This window comes from Chaetomium strumarium, assembly GCF_033439665.1.
Source record: "Chaetomium strumarium strain CBS 333.67 chromosome Unknown B0T15scaffold_1, whole genome shotgun sequence".
Taxonomy (NCBI): Eukaryota; Fungi; Ascomycota; class Sordariomycetes; order Sordariales; family Chaetomiaceae; genus Chaetomium; species Chaetomium strumarium.
This window is the reverse complement of record NW_026944429.1, coordinates 3,040,467-3,054,709: the sequence shown is the minus strand read 5'-3', so window position 1 is coordinate 3,054,709 and position 14,243 is coordinate 3,040,467. Positions and strand designations below refer to the sequence as shown.

General features: G+C 56.9%; 4 protein-coding genes across 4 annotated transcripts; 1 reads left to right on the top strand and 3 right to left on the bottom strand.

The window, feature by feature from the left end:
* Positions 1–1,427: 1,427 nt before the first annotated feature.
* B0T15DRAFT_388803 (uncharacterized protein) lies at positions 1,428–3,598 on the bottom strand (the record flags this gene model as incomplete). The annotated part of the gene is made up of 3 exons (XM_062864459.1): positions 1,428–1,998; positions 2,079–2,926; positions 3,023–3,598. The coding sequence occupies 3 exons, from the start codon at positions 3,596–3,598 to the stop codon at positions 1,428–1,430; spliced, it is 1,995 nt and encodes a 664-aa protein (XP_062726045.1).
* A 1,395-nt stretch (positions 3,599–4,993) lies between these two features.
* On the bottom strand, positions 4,994–8,458 carry B0T15DRAFT_31269 (armadillo-type protein). Its single transcript, XM_062863948.1, has 3 exons — positions 8,386–8,458; positions 8,102–8,329; positions 4,994–8,029 (listed from the first exon to the last, which is right to left on the bottom strand). The coding sequence occupies exons 2-3, from the start codon at positions 8,267–8,269 to the stop codon at positions 5,048–5,050; spliced, it is 3,150 nt and encodes a 1,049-aa protein (XP_062726044.1). The 5' UTR covers positions 8,270–8,329; positions 8,386–8,458; the 3' UTR covers positions 4,994–5,047.
* A 983-nt stretch (positions 8,459–9,441) lies between these two features.
* Positions 9,442–11,341, top strand: B0T15DRAFT_517938 (Pex12 amino terminal region-domain-containing protein). The gene has a single exon (XM_062868342.1). It carries the CDS (start codon positions 9,592–9,594, stop codon positions 11,116–11,118), a length of 1,527 nt encoding a protein of 508 aa, XP_062726043.1. The 5' UTR covers positions 9,442–9,591; the 3' UTR covers positions 11,119–11,341.
* A 552-nt stretch (positions 11,342–11,893) lies between these two features.
* On the bottom strand, positions 11,894–13,988 carry B0T15DRAFT_31197 (FAD-binding domain-containing protein). The gene is made up of 5 exons (XM_062863938.1): positions 13,746–13,988; positions 13,418–13,672; positions 12,955–13,364; positions 12,073–12,891; positions 11,894–12,016 (listed from the first exon to the last, which is right to left on the bottom strand). Exons 1-5 carry the CDS (start codon positions 13,844–13,846, stop codon positions 11,940–11,942), a joined length of 1,662 nt encoding a protein of 553 aa, XP_062726042.1. The 5' UTR covers positions 13,847–13,988; the 3' UTR covers positions 11,894–11,939.
* Positions 13,989–14,243: the final 255 nt, after the last annotated feature.

Below are 14,243 nucleotides of genomic sequence, written 5' to 3'. Positions count from 1 at the left end.
TCCGATTAGGCACCAATATAAGGTACACAGGCTAGTACCACATATCTGCCGCCTTATCCTCATGCAACGTTCTCTTTCTGGCATCATACAGTCTACGGGTTGAATGCATTTTAGTAGTACATACATATACATACAATACATTGCAGAGGCTCAAGAGACAGAAAACTGGGTGTGGGCCCAGGACAAGGCTACCTCCCTCTGTCAAATCAAGGTCAAAAGCCCCGCGTGTGCCCTCTCTAGTCCAGCGCAAGCACACTGCATGTTGAAAGCAGCCTGCAGTAGCATCTCGGCTAGTGCATTTCCCGGTATTTGTTGCCTGTTCCCGGTTAATGAACAGAGTGGTGTCTCACCGCTTCTGTAGGGTGGCCAGCGCTGGGACGGCCATCCATGGATGTTGTCCCAAGGCGAGTCTGGACAGAACAACCTGGAACCCAAACTTCTCGGTAATCCGAAATTGAGTCTAGGTCCGGACTCTAGGTTCCGAGGGGGAGGGTAGCACGGCGTCGACCACTGTGTATCAGTAAGGCTGTCTCTTGCGGTCATTGCCTTGTCGATGGTTCCATTCCAGAACTGAAGTGTGCTCACCGCAGTACTGCGTAAGCAGGCAGTGGAGGTAGTGGACCCTTGCTAAGCGCCATGGCCGAAGAAAAACAGCTCTCCCGTTGACATTGATGTGCCTAGAAGCTCGATGGGACATTTATTTAGCATCGGCGCTCATATTGGTTCGGTAGCGAAGCAACAATGTGCTGTGCTGTGCTTCCGGAGAAGTCATATCAGACCCCATCAGTGCCAGGGAGACCCGCGTCCGGGAAGATACAAGCCAGGTTCGGTGGGAACCCCGTTATCTGCTCGAGCGACCGGGTTGCCGGGCATCTCAAAGATTGTCTCACTTCTCCCACGGAACGGTAGACCGATGCCAACCGGGGACAGCGAGGAGAAAATGCTCTGCCATGTTCACTTGTGAAGAAAAGGCTCGTTATCTCCTCCAAACAGACATTGTTGATTATGATATCCCTGTTGGCGCCTCCCATCCCCGTCGTACGTAGAACAAAGGAAACGCTATGCAACGCGAAGAACAGTGGGGTATCGTGCAGTCATCCAACGCTACCTTATGCAAATGCTCCCACTCCGCCGCCCATACACAGCACCCACTGATGCACCAAAAGAAAGGAAGCTTATGCAGGAAACAAAAGCCGAGAAAAGGGTGGTGAATGCGGAGGACCTTGATGAATTGAGTCGCTCTATCCGCAGCTAGGAGCCGAAACCCTGCTGCCGCCTGGCCTCGGGCACGGGAGCGGGAGCCGAAGGCTGAGAGGCTGCCGGAGTGGTCCACCACGGGAAGGATGATGCCTGATGCTGACGCAATGGGAGCTTTGTGCCTGTCCGCCCGCCCGCCAATGCTTGGCCTCTCCAGCAACACGTTGCAGTCATCGGAACTGCAGGCGGACAATGGAGAACAGCATGTTCTGCAGCACATGCAACATAACAACCACACAGGTAGGCAGCAGCTCGGGCCAGACCACGAAGTCGAGCTTGCCCTCGGTGACAACGCTGACTTTGTAGATGCAGCGGATCAGCCCGGCCACGGTCAAGCTCGCCACCAGCTCGCACCCCCAGGTTATGCTCGAGGCGTAGAAGGTCAGCCCGAAATCGTAGCCCTCGTTCTCGTCGGAGCCGTCGAAGGCGAAGTAAGGGTAGACGTCCTTGTTGGCACCAAAGTGCAAGACCACCACGCTGCCGAGGAACGCCAGCATCGACGCGTTCTCGGCGAGGAAGCGGATAAAGACATTGCGGATGCACATCTTTTGGTAGGAGCCGTAGCTCTGGCCGTTGATGCCAAGCACGGACAGGAACCAGTGGAACGGAGCCGACATCAGGATGGGCGTAACGATGATGAGGCCCGTCGAGGAGAGGACCTGCAGCAGGATGAACTGCGACGGACTGCGCAGGCGGGCATACAAGGCGCGAACGTAGGTCTGGTAGGTGAGCATGAAATATCTGATCTCTGGCGTCAGCTGAGACGGAGCGAGCGGTAGCCGGCCGGAGCAAGACCGGAAGTCCGGGACAGGAGCACTTACAGCTTGAAGATCCAGCTCAGAGGATAGCTCCCGACCCGCTCACCTTCGCTGCCACCCAGGATCCACCCCGTCAAGCCGTCAAGGAGATACACGGTTGATATCCACCCGTAGACATACACGATGGTCTCCCAGTTGTTATGCGGCAGCGTGCGCAGGTAGATCTCGGCATACGCCTCCCCTATGACGTACGCGAGCAAGCCTATGAACAAGGCAAGACAGAACCACACGAAGCGCACGAAGCTAGCCGGCAGCCACCGTCGCCGCAAGCTGACGGGCATCCTGGGGCGCTGATAGCGGCTGTCCACGAAGCCAACCGCGGAGGAGGCATTGAATGTGGGATCGCAGGCGTCTGCGCCCAGCCCGGTGCGGTGCCGCCTCCCCTCACGCCGCGACATGGTTTCGTCTGGCTCGCCGGCCCACCACGACGACGTGAAAATGCGCTGCGTCTCAGAGAGCGGGTGCCGGAGGCCAAGGTGCCGCTCATGGTTCATGAGGATGCAGAACGCAATGGCAACGGGCATCGCCATGATGACAAACGTCCACGAAATCCAGGCCGTGTTGTGGACGGTCAGGAACCTGGTCTCGGGGACGAGGTAGACGGGAATCGGCGCGGCAATGGAAAGGATGGCAATGGCGGACATGGTGAGAGGGAAACCCAGGGACTGCGGCCACCAGTTTAGACTGTACAGGTTGAAGACCTTGGTGATCCATATCAGGGCGGTTAGGTTGTAGAGGCTGTAGTAGACGAAGAGGAAGAACCAGAAGTTGACCTGCACCCTGGCAGCTCCGTGTCCCGGCGCTCGCTTGCCAGGACGGGACGCGCCTTCATCGTCGCCGGCAAGGGGATACTGTGGAAAGGGGACCGCGCACCATGCCACAGCCTGCACACACAGCCGGATTAGCGACCTCGGTCCACAACGAAAGCGAGAAGGGGGTGTTCTAACCAGCAGCGCCGGCAGCACAACCAGAGTCGCCCACCGACTCCACCACGCATCCACCACCCTCTGAACGACACTGGCCTTGGGATCGACCCACGTATCCCCCAACCATCTCCACACTCTCTTCATCCTCCCCTTCCATCGCCTGCCCCTACAACAACAACCGCACCCAGCCTCCCCCTCCGGCCCCTCGTCCTCACCCTCATCATCGTGCTCCTCCTGCTCCTCGCCTACCCCGTCCGCAGCAGCAGCAGCAGCAGCAGCAAGCGCCCCATAGCCATACCCAACATGCACGCTACCCCTCCACCCAGGATCGTCTGCAGACGAGGCAGAAGCAGAAGCGAAAGAAAGCAGCCCCATCGTACCCATGTGCCGCTGCTTCCCGCCATCACCACCACGAGCAGCAGTGCGGGAGGAGGACAATACGGATGAGCCCATACCAGCCGGCCTCGGCATGGCACGGTACCGGCCTAGTAAAGGGGAGGCTTCGGACAGGAATCGGACATTCTGGGCGCGTTCGGAACCCTGTTGGAAGGAGAAGAAGGAGGAGGTTGGTGGTGGCGGCGGTCCTGGTGGTGGCATTGTTGGCGCTGACGCTGCTGCCAGCGCGCGGGTTGGCGACGACGGTACGGGTGGTAGAGTAGTAGATAGGGAGGTTTTGCGGCGTTGTGTCTGCCAGGACCGGGAGCGGGATTGGGACCGGGAGCGAGGGCGGTAGGGCTCCCACTGCTGCCCGAGCCCGTGGCCGTGGCCATGGGTGTTCCCGTCGTGTTTGCTTTGCGCGTGGCCCATCTAGATATCTTGGTGTGCGGTGGCGGCACGCAGAACTTCACACCGTCGGGATGATGGGTCGTTCTTTCGTCCAGTCCGGGCGGCTTCGGTTGGCGTGCACTACAAGGGTCATGAATGCATGCCGATGGTTCGGTTCCAGCTTCGTCCAGATCAGTTCGCCGGGTCGGTCACCGTACGTGCGTGTAACTAGTACTGGCATGCCGAAATGCCGCAGATCGTCTCGCCTGGTGATCGTTGTGGTTCTAAAACTCCGGCATCTCGTCGAGCCATTCCAAGGTGAGAAGCGAATTTCTGTCCGTCATTGGATGATGAGCGGTTGGAGGATTCTCCGAGTTTCGAGTTTGTTGGTTTGGGCGTGTCACGCGAGGTGGCCGGCAGCTTATCGCGGCCCGCCGTCCGCAGGACCCTTTATCGTGCCGAACATCATGCTCCATTACAGTACTGTATTGTACTGCGCATACAAGTACATACATGGTGAGACGAGCTGTATTGTACAATGTACCATAGCTTTTCAGCGACTACGGAATATTCCATGGAAGATTGGCGATCCATACCCGTAAGGTAGCTCGAGGAACGTACGTCAAGACTCGAGAGGTATAAGTTTCGGAAAGGTCAGTGTCATTCCCAAGACTACGGACGGCTTACGCTCGAGTTCTCGTATGTATTGTACGTACGTACCGTACCACCTGCTGTAATCTGACAAGAGAATCCAATCTTTACGTTAAGTATTTCCATCTCGCTGAGCAACCGAGCTCCTGCACTTCGACGCAGTTACCTACGGAATTTATGGAATGCTACCAAGCTCCGACTCTAGATACCTTTACCTTATTACCTTATGCATGTCTGGGCCTACCTGATTAATCCATGTCACATGGCTTATTAGGCACGCCTCAGCCTGTTAACGTCTTCAGGCGAAGCTAACTTATGAGGCAGCCGATGGGTTCGAGCACGCCTGAAAACCGTCTCCATGTCCCTCAGGAGACACTGAGGTTTCTCAGCATCGAACTAGACTTGAAAAGCCGATATCCCATATCCCATATCCCATATCTCACACAAACCGCCTTCCCCAACTTAGCTGCTGACGAACTCGTTTTGATAAATATCCCCTCACTGGGGTACTCGGCTTCCTAAAATCAAAACGTTGCGTACATGCCAAGTTCGCTTCCGTGAGTAGATGGCACTTCTCCATCATCCCTCCTGCATGCTTGTCTCGCCAGAGCGCAGAATAAGGCACTCATCCTATGACAACCCATTACCCTGCCCGCCAGGCTGACTCAACCTCTGAAACCCCGTCAACACCTCCCTATCCACGTTTACCGCCCATTCCGCCTCAAACACCTGCTCCCCGCCAACCCGCTGCATCATAGCCTCCAGTCTAGCGCGAGCAAACTCGTACGTCACGACCCGATGCACGGGGTCCTTGAAGGCACACTGGCGCTCGTGCACATCTAGCGGCGTGTCGTACTCGTAGCTCCCTATTTCGGTCCACACGAGACTGTCCTGTTCCCCCGCCGGCTTCCCGCTGGTCCCGTCGGCCAGCTCCGTGACGACACTCGTCCACATGGACAGGTAATCCTGCAGGCGGCCAAGCACCAGATCCTGCATGGGGTTGGGCAGTTCCCAGAGCCGCGTCAGCGCCAGGCACGAGAGCTTCTCCCGCTCGATGTCGCCCATACAATCAAAGTTAGCGAACCATTGGCTGCTGAGCCACGACCAAACCCGGTCGATGGGGCTGCCGAAGCTGGTAAGCATCGTGACGAGGACCCCCGGGTCCGCGAGGGCGATGCGCGCGAGCAGCGCGAAGTAATCTGTTTCTTTGATTGTGTTGATTTTGCTCTGCTTCCGGTTGGGTCCTGTGCTCTGGCCAGCCTCCCAGGCGCTGTGCAGCCCTTCGAGAATGGCCCGGAGCACGTCGAGTTCAAGTAAATCTTGGACCACGACCGAAACGCCCTGTGCACCGCCGAGATCCTCCGCCAGGCGAATGACAAGCTCCATCGACTTCGCACCGAGCTGTGACTGGTCCCGCTTATTCGAGTCCAATGTCTTGGCCAGCGCGGCCAGGGTAGGGCGGCGAAGAGAGTCGGTTAGGATGTCTTGTGGTGCCAAAATAATGTAGTACTTGACGATCTCCAGACACTGGATCGCCACTTCCGTGTCGTACTCGACAAGTGGCAGAGCCAGCTGCACCATCTGTGTGAGGTCCGGGTTCAGGGGAGACGAGCTCTGTACTAGAACCGCCTTCCAGAGATCGACCGACTCTTCAATGAGATGGAGGTGGAGCGGTGACTCGGGATTCATCGCTTCTCGCAGCAGCGGGATGATGAGGCTCTGGTACCGCTGGGACTCGGCACGCATGGACGAGACCAGGGCCGACATGATGGCGAGGATCGACTGCTTGATCATGTATTCCTCGCTGGCCGCAGACTCCCAGAGTCTGGGGAGCATCAGCATGATGGCGTCTCCGAATTGGGATATGTGTGTCTCCATACGGCTGACGATGAGCCGGAGTGTCTCGAGTACCGCCAGCTTGGTTTCATCGCTCTCTAGCTCCTGGAGCAGATTGACCAGGAGGTTGAAGATGTCGGCAGCAAAGGGGTAGAAGCTCTCTCCCATGAACTCGAAATCCTCGGCTATGTACTTGAGCTGGCGTGCGGCTGTTATGCGGACGACCTCGTCGTTGTGCTGGTCCTCAGGGTTCATCAGGTGGCGGAAGATGTCGTACACAAAGGGCCTGTTCGCCTGGGATATCTTGATCGAGATCCACTGGCTCAGCAGAATGGCTATCCGGCGCCGAAGCAGTTTGGCCAGGGGGTCTTGGATCTGCACATCCTTGACTAGTGACGCCGTTAGGAAACTGTCAAAGTCAAAGGATTCGTGAATGACAGCGGCCGCGCAGCCAAGGGCGCAATACGCAGCCTCCTTGGTAACGATGTCCATGTCGACCTTCCTGACTAGGTCGCAGTGAGCCAGGAGCGGCTCACCGAGTTCCTTGTAGTGGATGAGAAGATCGAGCAGCAGTCTCTCTGCACAGGGTCGGACCGCCCATTCGTATGCCTGGCCTTCGCTCCGCTCCTGGGACTCCCAGCCTTCCGGATCCTCTTCCCAGGCGTCAAGGTCAGACTTGCGGAAAATGAACAGCTTGCTGATTATGACCTGCACCATGTCGAAAAGCATCTCTCTGGTCAGGAGCTCGGTCTTGATAGTATGTACAGCCTGCTTCTCCAGATTCTTGACCTCCAAGGTCTTGTACTTGAAGGTCTGCACCGGATGGTGTGCGATAGCTACACAGCTCCTCAGAAGCAGAAGGCCCTTGAGGGCGAGCTTCTCGTAGAGCGGCCCTTCGTGCTTGGGATTGCCGCCCGCCGTCTCGCTCGAGGTCTGCTTGATGCCGCCGGACTTCTCAAACACTTCCGAGAAGCCCTTGACCAGGTTCCAGTAAGCCTTCACCAGCGGGATCGAATTAGGCAGGGCCGGGAAGCTGGCCGGGTGCATCTCGGACATGTCTATGTGGAGTTTGGTGAACTGGATCAGATGCTTGCCGACCATGTCTTGGTAGGGAACCGGGATCCATGAGTTTTGGCTGACACCGCTGAGGAACTGGTCGAACTGCGACTGGGACAGGGACCAGAAGCCGCAAACCAGGGCGTCATCATGGGGCAGGTCATAGCCGATGGTCACCAGCCTCCGTAGGATTTTGAGGGCCAGAAGGCTGTTCTCTATGGCGAAGTCGGCGCTGGCCTCATCGCCGCGCCCTCCTGTGAACAGTTCCTGCCAATACGCGGTTTTCTCGGTGTAGATCGTGCCTAGTAGTTGCATGAGCTCGGGCGTGATGGCCTTCAGAGCAGTTTGGGATCTACGCAGGCGAGCGGTGGCCAGCTCCTTGACGACGCGGAGCATTACCAGCAAGGCGCCGCGCAGATGCAACGGACTCTGGACACTTGAGGCTCTTGTCAGCTCAATAAGCGTGGAGAAGGCTTCGGGCCAGTGGTCCGGATAGTCTATCCTGATGATCTTGGCCGCTGCGAGAGCGTTGTGCAGCGCCAAGGTCCTGTCCTCCTCGTTGAGCGAGCCCTGCAACAGCCTCGATCGTATCACTTGTTTCTTCTCAGGCTTGATGGCGTTTTTCGCTATGTGCCTCCAGTACTTATCGATGCCATTCTTGAAGAGGATAATGGCGAGGAAGCGGACCTGCTTGTCCTGGGATGTGTCAAGGTAGATCGTCTGTGTGCGACATACCGGCGATCAGTAAGGCAAAAGGACTAGGGAAGACCAAGGAGGAAAAGGCGGTATTACCTGCAGATAGGTGTAGTAATCCGGGTGAGTTTCCCATGTCTGGAGCTGTTGGCTTGCCGACTGCCTCTGGGCATGGTTGGTCGAAGTCCCAGCAGCACTGAGCGCCTTCACCAGCTCCCACTGATTCAACGGGGCAGCTTCGCCCGCAACTTCGATTGCGAAGCTCATGCCCGCCGCCGGTGTTTACGACTTCACGTAGTGCCCTGGTGCAATGAGCGAAAGTGGAATCTAGGATGGCTAGTTAGCACTTCAAGATTGCAGCGTGAGTTTTTCAAGATCCTCACGGCTTTCGAGGTTTGCATATCTAGGTAACAGGTAGGCAAGGTAGGTAAAAGATGGGCTGGTGTTGAGACCTTCAAGTTGCTGGCCGCCTTTGGTGGGGTTTATGTGCATGGTCTGGGCAGATACGGTAGCGGGGTGAGTGCCCCACATCCAACCTAATGTTAACCACCCTCCAACTCGTGCCGGGTGAGCTTCACCGAGCAAGGCTGTTCCGATTGATGACTACCTGGTACCTAGGTAGGGAGCTTTTGGTCTTTCTCACAGTAAAACTGCACGGTGTTTCCATTGTTAGACGGTGTCAACGGAAGGGGTCACGACTCACAACACGCGGCACAAACCACCGCGGTTCTCGCTGTTCCACAAAGAAGCCGGCTGCCGAAACAACCCGTGGGTAGTAGGTGTTGCACACTACATAACACATTCAATCAGGTAAACATACCTACGGTACCTAAGGGATAAGTTCCTAGGTGCTAATGACGTTATCGAAGAGTTGCCATGTAAGTGATGACTCGAATCCGCAATGGAGCATAGGGTCGGGTCTCCACTAGGCCCTTCGCAAACTTATTACCAAGAGATGCATTTATAGCAGAACTGTGTACAGGCTTCTTGCCTTGCAAGCTGCTCGACGAGACGGGTGCAAGTGAATCGTAAAATACCATGTCATGTATGGTAAGTACTTGCCACAAGCCTGGCTCTTGACAGCCTAAATAAGCCGTACACCAAGCTTCTCTATTAGCTGGATAGACACAACTAACCTCTTCTCTTTATTGTGTTATTTACTTCTTTCCTACCATTCTTTTCTTCGTTCCTATCTCTATTCTCTTTACCTTACTTTCTTGTCTCTTCTTCCTTTTTTCTTTTTCCCTTTCTGTTTCTTTTTCGAAGGGATTTAACTTAAGACTTCATCTTTCAATACATCATGAGGGGTCCGCCTTTTCTGACATGGAGGAGCCACGTAGTTGAATCCTTGAAGGACCTTTTCGGCAAGTGGGTCATGTCCCCACAAACACAGGCGGCGCCTAGACAAATGACGGCTCTCAGCTGCACGCCAACCTCGGCTTCTCGTTGCGAGGCCGGTTCCCTTCCGCCATCATCAGCCGTGTTACATCCCGGTCACCAAAACAAGTCGGGCAATAAATAATAATGCCTGTCCATCCCCCAGGAGCGGTTCTACCAGGCTCCAGACGAAACTCCACGACTCCAATGCGATGAGCGACTCAAATAATCGGGACAGCAACGGCAGTCCCGCCCACCGCAATTCCTTCGCCGACGCCCAGCAGCGTCTGGCCGCCCGCCGGCAAGCACGCGAGGCCGAGGTCGCCGCCCGCCTCGCGACCCAGCAATCCGCTTCGCAACTGCGCACACGGATCGCCGCCACGCAATCCCCGCTCCTCCGCAGAATAGGAACATCCACACTGTCCCTCTGGGACACCATCTCCAGCCGCGAGGGCACGCGCCCGGCCTTCCGCGTGGGACAGGTCGATGCGGAACTGCTCGACGAGGAGCTGGTCGAGTTGCTGCGCGGACAGGTGGGCGACGCGCTGAAGTATATAGGCGGCCGGGTTGGAGGCGGCGGGGCCGGGAGCAGCCACCCGCTCCTGCACGACTGGGAGGCTGAGATATCGCTTGCCCTGCGGGCCGTGCTTTTCAAGCTGACTGTGTGGGACCACGATGCAACGTATGGCGCGGCTCTGCAGAACCTCACGTACACGGACGCGCGGCGCGATGGGCCCACGCTGGTGCCGCCGACTAGGTGGCAGAAGTCGCTGTATGGATTGGTGACGGTGGGAGGAAGGTACCTGTGGGCAAAGTGGGAGGATTGGTTGCTGGAGCAGGACGACGGATATGAGGGACCGAGTCCGGGCGTACAACGACTGTCGAGATGGACGTCGACGCTGTCGACGATGCACGCCGCTGCGGCCTTTGCCTCTTTTTTGGTCTTTCTGCTGCACGGGAGATACCGGACTCTCCTGGACAGGATCCTGCGCATGCGCTTGGCTCCGCCAACGAGCCAGGTCAGCCGGGAAGTATCCTTCGAGTACCTCAACCGGCAGCTTGTGTGGCACGCGTTTACGGAATTCCTGCTCTTCGTGCTGCCATTGGTGGGCATAAATCGTTGGAAACGGTGGCTGGCCCGGACGTGGCGCAAGACGAAGAAGATCATGAGCACAGGCGCCGAGGGCGCGGCCGACGAGAAGAAGGGCGAGTATGCATTTCTGCCGGAGCGGACATGCGCCATCTGTTACGAGGACCAGAACTCCGCAACCAACGAAAACGAACTAATGGCCGCCGCCTCGAGCGGAGTGGTTGGGTCGGCACAGACAGATGTCACGAATCCGTACGAGGCGATCCCGTGCGGGTGCATCTACTGCTTTGTTTGCCTCGCGACGAGGATAGAGAGAGAGGAAGGGGAGGGATGGCCGTGTCTGCGTTGCGGAGAGCTCATCAAGGAGTGCAAGCCCTGGGCCGGAGACGTGTTGGAGCCTGAAGTGAAGCCACCTGCCCCGAAGACAGTGGTGTTTGCCGACGATGTGAAAAGCCCTTCAGACGAGGAAGACGACGCACACGAGGGCACTCCACAGGTCCTCGTAGAGGATGATGCCGACATGAGTTTAGAGAACCTTCGTCCGCAAACACCCAGCGTGGCGTCAGACCAGGCGGACAACTCGGGCGGTTTCGAGTCCGAGGATTATGAAGCGGAAGAAGATGAATTGGCAGAGGACATGGCGAGGTAGCATCCGTTGTACAATACAATACCCTAATGGTCGCTATCGACAGCCCAACGCCTTGGGCAGACAGCTCCCGGTATATCGTGTATACATATAGCCTACCGGCACACAGCAGAGGACACCCGCAGATCTAAATTCTGAGTGGTTCTTTCGCGTTGCGACACCTGCGTATCTAGCGAGTCAGAGACATTGTCGCTTATCTGATGAACACTGGCCGCGTCAATGAGCCAATCAAGGTCGTAAAAGAGACCCAGCTGGTCAGGAGAACACCTGTCCGAACCTAACTGTCGCTGTACTCGTTACTTCTTTTGTCGCAACATACTAACATTTTCATAGCACTCGCCCTCAGGGTTGGCTCGGAGCAGGGCACTCCGTATCTTGGTGTCTTGGTATATTGCACATGAGATGCGCGTATGTAGTAGTCAGAGTATATATACTCCAAATGGTATATCCAAATATAACAGGGGAATAGAAAACGGGCCTCCGCCTCCCATGCATGCATCATCCCAAAAGTTTCGCCTCTTCGGCAGGGGATTCGGCCGGCTGAGTCTCGCGCAGCACAGCTTCATTTCGCTTCGCCCGCGAGAAAAAGAGGTACAGACCGTTTCGTCAGCTCTCTCTTCTCCGTGGGACGCAATACAACCGCGACGGTGCGGTTCTCTACCCAGCCTAGGGACATGGCGCAAGGAACAGAGGGGCAAGCGGCTTGTGTTGTCCTGGCTGTTTGTTGAATGACCCAAACCCCGGACTGGTGGTACCTTCGTCGACTGTAATGGTGCCACACAGGGTAGATACCCGGTAGTAATTTTGAGGACCGGACTGTACAACTAGAAGTGTTCCTTCCAGAAGCGGAAGCGAACCTCACGGACGGTGGCGGCCTTGGCAGCTCTCTTGATATCACGGGCTAGTTGTACGTTAGCATCATAGAGGTATGCCTCCAAGTGTGGATATACTACTTACCGGCTGCTGAGGGACCGCAGAAGTAGACACCGACCGTGGTCCTCATGTTGCCCTCCAGACCGTTGAGATAGGTCCGGTCAAGAATGCCGTCGCGCATGCTGGTGAAGAGCTGCTTGAAGTTTGGTCGGCCGAAGTTGGTGCGGGACTTCAGCTCGGTAAGCGGATCCAGATCAGCGCCAACACTGTTCAGCACAATGTTCTGTGTCATATCCATGTCGAGCTTCTGCGTCAGGTATGTGTGGATCTTGAGGAACTCCACGCCTCCCGAGCCGGGGATGCGGGCTGCTTCACTGGACTGCTGCTCGAGAGAAGAGAGCAGGGTCTGGAACCATTCGAACGAACTGGTGTCTTTGCATACCCAAATGAACTCGACACGGCGCAGACGAGTCGGCGGGTTCGGGCCGTTCCGCAAGTGCCAGATGTTCTTGAGAATGGAAGCCCAGGGCGTGACGCCAATACCCGTCCCGATCAGCACCGCGATCTCGTTCTCGAACACGTCCTCAGCAGGCGCACCATACGGTCCGTCGATGCGGAGGGCCGGCATTTTCTGGCCGTTCTGGAGTGCCACCTCATACATTCCCATGGGGTCGACCCCCTCGTACAGCTTGCTCTGCGCGGAACCGGCGCCCACTCTGTCCCCCAGCGCCCTGGTGAAATCGCCGACCTGCCGAATGTGGACCGAGACATACGGGTCGAACGGGCACGAGGTGATTGTGAACGGATGCCACTGATACTTGGAAACCGAAGGCACCTGCAAGAACAGCCACTGCCCGGCCTTGTACTTGAACGACGGCTTGCTGAACTGGATCTCGACCACATCTGGACAGCGTCAGCTTCCTGCAGCTTCCTGCAGCTTCCTGCAGCTTGGCCGGCACTGCTTACCATAGGGGTGCCTAATGACACGGGTGATCTTGGTCTCGCGCATGGCACGGATCTCGCGATATAAGCGCTCGAGAAGGTAGAAGCCGCCCGTCCAGAGCTCCCATCTCCATCCCAGGTAGCCAATGCAATGCTCCCAATACTGATCCCCGGCAAATGGCGAGAAGGCATTGGGCGTGTCGCGGACGAAGCAGCCGACCGTGTGGGTGTACAGCGCAAGGAAGAAGGGGATGAAGAGATGGTGGGTGTACCAGAACGTCTCGAACGATTGCTGCCGGATACGGTAGTGGGCCGTGGTGTACATCAGGAGCATGCAGAGGAGCATCACATGGCCCGTAATGCCGCCGGGCTGGGCATAGTGGATTTGCACCGCCGTTACTGGGCGGATCTGGGTCTTTTCGACGTTGTAGAAGCTGCCCACGGTTAGTGTAGGTGCTCTGACCGATCGTGGCCGGGGCCAACTCACTTGACATAATGCGCGCCGGTGTGGAGGCAGGTGAACAGCAGCATCGCATAGGCTAACTGCCGGTGCATCCACAGGTTCTCGTCGAGCGGCACGAACCTGATCTTGGGCCGGACGAAGCGCATGATGGTTCTGCAAACCGGCAGCAAGATGAGCATCCCGTCCACGCTCAGCACCAACCCTGCGCCTCGTGAGATCCACACCGAGTACTGGAGCGTGTTGAGGCCCGCCAGGCGTATATCGGCCGCTTGCTTCCACCTGCGCCCGTCGTGTTAGCCATCTGCAGCACCACCCCTTCACACCGCCCGCCTTCACCCGGGGGACTCCGTACCATCCATAGGCGAAGATGCCCCAGTGGAAAGTCCAGAACAGGAAATGGAACAATAGCTTCGTTGGCGTGAACTGCTTCTTCAGCAGCGTGAGGGTGTCCATTTTGCCGACCAGCTCCTCCTGCTATCCCCGTACTAGGCACCACACGGTATGACAATGTCGACCTGCGACGGGGGCGACGTCGGGGTCCTCAAGGCTCGCGTCGTTGCCGGATAGCAAGGATGGCTATAGACGGGTATTGATCGGTCGGTGCGTGGTGATGCGTTGCCAAGAGTCCCGGCCCAATCTCAGAGCCACTCTCTCGTCCGTTCCGATGGATTAGAAATACCAAGTCGCTATATTAGTGAAAACCAAGCCGGCAACCAGGAGGTTGAACCTAGGGACCTGCTAGAAACGAAAGTGGAAAGAGCAGTCTGAGCCAGCAGCTGAAACGGAAAAGAAGGGACGAAGACGAGAGGCTCGCTGAGGAGGTCTCGATTCTTTTGCGTCGCCAAGTAAG

Excerpts from the sequence above, each read along its gene's own strand:
- B0T15DRAFT_517938 (XM_062868342.1), top strand. The coding sequence starts at position 9,592 with ATGAGCGACTCAAATAATCGGGACAGCAACGGCAGTCCCGCCCACCGC.
- B0T15DRAFT_31269 (XM_062863948.1), bottom strand. The coding sequence starts at position 8,269 with ATGAGCTTCGCAATCGAAGTTGCGGGCGAAGCTGCCCCGTTGAATCAG. Across the intron at positions 8,030-8,101 it reads ATTACTACACCTATCTGCAG|ACGATCTACCTTGACACATC; the intron begins GTAATACCGCCT and ends TGTCGCACACAG.
- B0T15DRAFT_31197 (XM_062863938.1), bottom strand. The coding sequence starts at position 13,846 with ATGGACACCCTCACGCTGCTGAAGAAGCAGTTCACGCCAACGAAGCTA. Across the intron at positions 13,673-13,745 it reads GGCATCTTCGCCTATGGATG|GTGGAAGCAAGCGGCCGATA; the intron begins GTACGGAGTCCC and ends CGACGGGCGCAG. Across the intron at positions 12,017-12,072 it reads CTGCGGTCCCTCAGCAGCCG|CCCGTGATATCAAGAGAGCT; the intron begins GTAAGTAGTATA and ends ACGTACAACTAG.